Source organism: Maniola hyperantus, chromosome 5 (genome assembly GCF_902806685.2).
Source record: "Maniola hyperantus chromosome 5, iAphHyp1.2, whole genome shotgun sequence".
NCBI classification, from domain to species: domain Eukaryota; kingdom Metazoa; phylum Arthropoda; class Insecta; order Lepidoptera; family Nymphalidae; genus Maniola; species Maniola hyperantus.
Genome location: NC_048540.1, coordinates 13517541 through 13524434, shown reverse-complemented (window position 1 = coordinate 13524434; position 6894 = coordinate 13517541). Strand labels below are relative to the sequence as shown.

At 37.6% G+C, this 6894-nt stretch overlaps 1 protein-coding gene across 2 annotated transcripts; it reads right to left on the bottom strand.

Annotated features, from left to right (window-relative positions):
- Positions 1-291: 291 nt before the first annotated feature.
- LOC117982062 (cytochrome P450 6a2-like) lies at positions 292-5978 on the bottom strand. Of its 2 annotated transcripts, none has more exons than XM_069498773.1 (4): positions 4047-5978; positions 2661-2793; positions 1626-1716; positions 292-627 (listed from the first exon to the last, which is right to left on the bottom strand). In XM_069498773.1, exons 1-4 carry the CDS (start codon positions 5404-5406, stop codon positions 358-360), a joined length of 1854 nt encoding a protein of 617 aa, XP_069354874.1. In that variant the 5' UTR covers positions 5407-5978; the 3' UTR covers positions 292-357. The 2 variants fall into 2 exon arrangements, 1 of the variants encoding a protein (XP_069354874.1); XR_011236778.1 differs by having other exon boundaries at positions 576-627; positions 1626-1711; positions 2613-2793.
- Positions 5979-6894: the final 916 nt, after the last annotated feature.

Below are 6894 nucleotides of genomic sequence, written 5' to 3'. Positions count from 1 at the left end.
ACAACAATCTTTATTTCAGGGGCCCTCATAGAAGCGAATGCGAAGTAAAATTTTTTTTCTAGGCCTGCGACATATTTTTTTAAAGACAACTTTGAACAGAGTAGGTACATTTTTTATTTATCTTTCCCTTAAAATTGACGAAATGGGGTGCTTTGTGGAGATTGAATTCGACGCTAAAAGGACTACATACCTATTAGAAACTGAAACTTGAGGTCTCGGTTCGGGGCGAACCACTAGTAATAAATAATTGCTTGTTTAACAAAATTAAATAGGTAGGTATTGAATAAAATATTTTGTTTAGTAAAATACTAATCTTGTTTAATGAAATCTGTTGTTTATAATAAAAGCACTTTAATATTAAGTGGTTTTTTTAATGATCCCGCAGCATTCCGTACATTCGAGACACGTATCGAAATTCTTGTCCACGTCGAAAGGCCAGAAGTCTTTCGGAGCATATTCGCTCCTCCGGAATATCTGGTCGCCTATGAGCGCCCAGGACCACAGGTAGCTTCTGGTTCTGATGAACTTGGTGCTTGCTTCTACGACCGCGTTGATGGCACGACGGCAGACCGGGTCGCGTTCTGATGGAGTGTTGAAGGAGAGGTTTTTTATGTTGCATCTAAACACCTGCAATAATTATAATGATTTTGGTAACCTATTAAGCTTGAAACAAGCAACGCGACGGCAACGGTCGCTCAGCGAGTTATACCTCGAGAGGGTAATGTTAGGAGTTTCCTCGAGGAAACTTAAACATCGAGACACTACTAGGACATTGAAAGTTTCTTCATCTCAAATGAAGGGAAAGAGCAATCCAATCATATCACACGGTACAGTAGATGTCCATATGCTGAGTAAAGCTTTTTTTAAATTAGAGTACTTACCTACAAGTTAAACCTTGACTGCTGTGAACAGCTGGTGAAATCTAACCACTGCCGATGTCCCCACCAAACCAGACCAGAGTCAATTTAGGAATTATAAATTTCAAAATTGCATCTGGCGGGAATTAAACTTTGGACCTCGTATTTATAAGACCACATCGTTCATCACTGCGCCAGTTGTCGTAAGTAGATACAGTAGGTACGCGGCCGAAAGTAATGTACATCGGCGTTTAGAAAGACATTTTGACTTTGTAGAGCTTTGTCTCTGTCACTTATACCTATATGACGTTTTGTCGGTCTCAACGACAGAGACAACGCTCTACAAATCTGCTATCTCCTTCTAAAGGTCGATGTAGGTAAATTACTAATTTATAATAAGTTGTAGCATTTTTTATTAGCAGTCTTTAAATTAAATACTTAGTATTGTATTATATTGTTAAATATAGTAGATATGCATAAAATATAATTATAAACTGTATAAAGATAAGTAATAATAGATAATTCAATTGTAATTTAAGTCAGTAAGTTGGTTTTAGTTTTTATTTTTTTATTTTTTTGCATGCCATAATATGGCTATTTGTGGTGAAACTATAATAACTGTAACATCTGTATAGGTATACATACATACCCACATGTGCAATAAAGAATATTTGATTTGATTTGATTTGATTACTTTCGGCCGCGTATACATATTCTGTGGCGTAGGTACTGTAGGTATACTGTATGAGGCAACATTTAATTTCTCACCTCGTGGCCACACATCTCCAGCATGCAGAAGTTGACGAAGTCCACAGGAACCAGGTCTACACGGAAGCCCAACTTTTGAAGATGTTCTGACGAGCAAGAGTTAGGTATTTTAGACTGGTCTTTAGATTTGTTTCCCTAATTTTTAGTTCCTCAGCACAATTTTTCAAGAAAATTCCAATTTTTAACATTAAAAATATAGTAGATGTGAGTAGATGCAAGGACCGCTCTAGCAGTTGTTGTTGTTGCTGCTTAAGATTCGTTGTCAACTGCTTAAGCGGTCTCGTGTATTACAATGACAGCTAAGCGAAGTTCGCTATGCAGTCTCACCCTGAAGCGGTCTGCAGAAGGCATAGACTTTTTATAGAAGGTCTGCAGTTATAAATTTATGTTACCTCGAATGCCGCGTAGTTTTTGAGGCTTGTGAGAAAGTGTGGAAAACGAGTAACACGGACCATAATAGATTCTTACATATTGTATTGACATTATATTTGCTTTTTTTGCGAAAAAATTAGGTAGGTACCTGAGTATTATAACAGTAAAATAAATTAAAAACACGGATAAAATGATTAAATATTTTCATTTGTATTTCAGTTTTGACATTTCGTAAAACATCCACAGAGTAGGTAGGTACATAATCACTACGTTTTACTTTCAATTTTTGTTCGTACATTAAGTACTTTGAATCACGTTTGAATATCTTCACTGCCTATTCATTTAAAAAAATTACTCATTGAATGGTTCATGATGGGTTCATGCTTTAATCCATCTTTAATCATTTGAAAAATCCAAGATATGATGAAGGCGTTCGGAGATAAAAGTGGTAATCATGTAAAAACGTAATAATTTAGGTATATATAGGTAGGTACTTATGTGAATTATGCAAGTAAAATTAAAACAATGTAAGAAAATAATTATAGTTTCTAATCGAGTTTACTACGGAGTGATAATATAATCGTCGATGGTCTTCTTATTTTAAACGCTTACTACCTATAACTTTATTTGTTTCTTAGTTTCAGTCTAAGTGGTATCCCGTCCACGACGCCTTGCACCACATTGAGGCGATGGTTCAGGCGCAGCTTCCTCTGGGTCTTCTCTGCAGTCTCCACGGAGAACTTGTGCAAGATGGCCGCGAGTCCCGCTAGCGACTGCATTTGGCCGAGTCTAGCGCCTGAAAAATATTACGATAAGATTAAAATAAAATATTATTAATAAGTGCGTAGGTACCTACTATGGCGTGCAGTAAAATTAACTCATCAGTGGGCGTGGCTTACAGGCTTTTTCACCAAGCATCATTTGATACGCCGTGTGATTGGTGAGATATTCGAAAAACAGTGCACGAAAAATGTTGAACAACCTGAAGTTTGGCAAAAGTGTTGTTACAAACGAATTTACAAGATACATACAACATACCTGCCTATAAAGTCGGTAAAATAAAGTTATTTCTACTTTTGAGTTAATAAAAATGTGCCTTTTGGTTAATTAATTATTTTGGTGTCTTCATACTTAGTCCAAATGTTATATATTTAGGTACTTGCACCCGGAACTGCGATGATCTTTCCAAATCCATATTTTTTATTATTCAATTATTCAACTAGCTTATGCTCGCGACTTCGTATGCGTGGACTACGCAAATTTCAAACCCCTATTTTACCCCCTAAGGGGTTGAATTTTCAAAAATCCTTTCTTAGCGGATGCCTACGTGATAATAGTTATCTGCATGCCAAATTTAAGCCCGATCCGTCCAGTAGCTTGAGCTGTGCGTTGATAGATCAGTCAGTCACCTTTTCCTTTTTATATATTTAGATTTAACAATAAGCCAGACAATCATGAGAGAAATGGATATCTAATATAAAATAGTGGAGCAATCCGCCTTCCACATCCTTCTTATCGTTTAGGGTGAATGTATTTCCCGAAACGACGCACAAGACCAAAACGCAAGAGTCACAAGAGGCGCATGCAATGCGTTTTTCCATTCTAAAAATACGTGTAACGCTTCAGCCAAATTTAGAATTCGGTAGAAGTCAGCGTTGACATGAATTTTACAACTCATAATCTGGGTGGCTATGATAGAGCCTTACCGTCCTACCTTTTCTTAAATATTTTAACAAACGTTTTTGCTTTTGCGAAGCTTTTATGATGAAGACTTGAAGCGCCTTTGGTCGCCTCGGGCGGTGGTCTACTTTATTGAGAACTAGCGAACAATCTTTCTCTTTATTCCCTATCCCGTGGGAATTTTGAAACATCCAGCTTTATTCCTTGTTTATATTAAAAAGAAAAGCTCTGTGCAAACTTGCTGTGCTGGGCATTGATTTGCCAGTCAGTGAGTCAGGACTTTTTCTTTTATTGCATGCTCTCTTCGTTACTCTCTTGATAATAACGCCACATTTTACACCATTATTAAATGAATGTTGCATTACATACCTATGCAATTTCGAGGCCCTTCTCCAAAGGGCATGTAGATGTACTTTTGTAGCTTAACATCTTTTTCCTTAGGCGCTCTTTCTGGTATAAATTCTTCAGGATTAGCGTAATATTTCTCGTCAGTTTGTATTGCTTGTACGGGAATTACAATTTTAACGCCAGGGTCTATAGTTAACCCGAGTTGTTTGATTGTGTACCGCTTGGCGCAAGTTCTGTTTAAGACACCAACTGAAGGGAATAAACGCAAGGATTCCTTAAATGCTCCATCCAAAAGGGTCATCTCTGTTACAGCATCGTAGCACAATTTATTGTCGTACTTTAATAGAACTTCATCAATCTCGTCCTGAATTTTGCATTGTAATTCTGGATTAAAAGCGAGTTCATGTAACGCGAAGCTAGTTACTGAGGAAGACGTTTCAAAACCAGCAGCAAAAAATACGAACACTTGTGCTACTAAACAATTCAGATCCATTTTCATTTCAACCTGTTTAGACGATCCATCTGCTTCTCGGTGTTCAATGGAGTCTCCCGCTATACGACCTTTTGCTGCTAAATCCAAGAGCAGATCTACGAAATCATTTCTACCTGAAGGCTTGAAGTTGCGTTGCTCGAAAACTTTTGTAATAATATCAGTGAATATTTTCTCTACATGTTTATCAATAATGCACACCATTCCTCTGAGTTCGGGGAATATATCCCAAATTCCGAATAGAAAAATATCACGCAATGAACGTGAAAAGACTTTCCTTCCGATTTTTCTAAACATGGAATTCTCATTGTTAATTGTATCCATTTCGATTCCTAATCCGCAGGCTCCGATGAATTCTGTAGAAAACCGCGCCATCAGGTCACGTGCGTCACACTCTCCACCATTGTTAATAATGTCCTCACCTAATACTTGAAGTTTTTCAGCACACTTTATGATTAACGGATACATGGCTTTCAATTTGGCAGTTGTAAACGCAGGTGTTAACCTATGACGTAAAAGTTTCCACGTATCCCCATCAATGTTGAAAAGATTTATCATTAGTGGTTCCTTTTTTATGTCTCGACCCAAACCTCGAGGATAAAAGTGATCAAAGTCCACATTTAAAATATCTCTTGCTATATTAGGATCTCGGATAATGAGCTGGGGTTCCGTTCCGATGAAGTATCCTACTACTTTCTCGTCAGGATATTTCTTATACAATTCAGTAGAAATCGCAGTAATACTTTTGATCGCGAATGCATTCCTCAAATGATTTCCAAATAGCGGCACAGGTTTGTCGTGCTTTACTCCCCTTTTGGTCCAATAATCATGGTTTCTGGTTGTATAAAAGTAAATTACAACTACAAAAATAATTACAATAATAAAAAACATCTTAGCAAACCGATGAAGACACTGCTGGTTTTAATTTTATGTAATTACTAGTAACGTTCATAATAATATATTCGTACGTTTATCGCAAAATACATAATAAGATAATAGGCATATTTTTCATTCGTGATAACGTGGGATCACGAGATGGATACCAATGACCTTAGATTACAGAATCTAAATGGTATATGTATAAAAAGAAAAGGTGACTGATTTACTGACTGACTGATCTATCATCGCACAGCTCAAACTACTCGACGGATCGGGCTGAAATTTGGCATGCATGATAGCTATTATGCCGTAGGCTGGGTGAAAAAGGGGTTTGAAATTTGTGTAGTCCACGCGGATGAAGTCGCGAGCATAAGCTAGTTCTAGCATATAGAACTGTTGAGGGGGCGCAGTGCATTCGGCCGAAATTGCCAGCGCTCGTGGGTAACCGGTTTGCTTTTCACCTTGTATGAGAAAAGTGAGAGGCACGATGATTTTCACTCACACAAATCAAGCGCGCGAAAAGGGTTTAGGTTACGTGGACTCACACAGTCCCCGTGCCAACCTGGTCCCCCCCCCCTTCCCCGTCTCACACCCCGATTGCCATCTCGACCTGTCGCTTAGTTCATGTACCTTTGTTGTAGAATTATTTATCGTACCTACCTATAATTTTAGGACAATAAATAATTTAAGGTTATATGGCGTTACACACCGTGGTGTTACATGTTACTTTACGTTTCGGAACACTCCTCCATCACATTGATATTAATTATGTAGGTACCTAACTAGCTGACCCGCCCCGGCTTCGCTCGGGTGGAATTTAGAAAATAGAGGTGGGGGTTGAATTTCCAAAAATCCTGGAACACGTATTTCTTCATTTGTGATCGAAAACCCAAATACCAATTTTCATGCAAATAATTTGAAAAATGACATACTTTCGTACAAACTTTCATCCCCTATTTAACCCACTTAGGGGTAGAATTTCGAAAAATCCTTTCTTAGTGGATACCTACTCCTTACAAAGAACACCCCCTCAAAATTTCATGTCTCTAAGACCAGCGGTTTAGGCTGTGCATTGATATATATGTCAGTCAGTCAGTCAGGACTTTGAATTTTATATATACAGAAGATGAAATAGGTACTTAAGTACCTACACGAAACAAGGTGAGCCAACTAGTATTATAATAAATGTAGGTTATTGTGTTTCTATTCAAAGTAACCACTAACTGGGTAACTTCTATATAACTAGTAGATAATATTGTGTCAACTAGCTATTAGATAGGTAGGTACAGTACAAGGTAAATACAGTGTTCTTTAACACAATCGAGACTTGTATATAGTGCTTCACTCCCATTTCCGAGGAAACAATAAACAAAATATTAATTTAAGAAAAAAACTTAAGTAAGTAGGTACCTACCTATATTGCAGTTTGTACAGCTAGCCTGTGGGTCAATATTTTATTTATAAATTAAGTGATGACCGCCGGCGGCCCATCCACGAACA

Coding starts and splice junctions, on each gene's coding strand:
- LOC117982062 (XM_069498773.1), bottom strand. CDS start 5,406: ATGTTTTTTATTATTGTAATTATTTTTGTAGTTGTAATTTACTTTTAT. Junction 1,717..2,660: donor AATGTGGTGCAAGGCGTCGT/GGACGGGATACC, acceptor TAACTCTTGCTC/GTCAGAACATCTTCAAAAGT. Junction 628..1,625: donor TGGAGATGTGTGGCCACGAG/GTGAGAAATTAA, acceptor TAATTATTGCAG/GTGTTTAGATGCAACATAAA.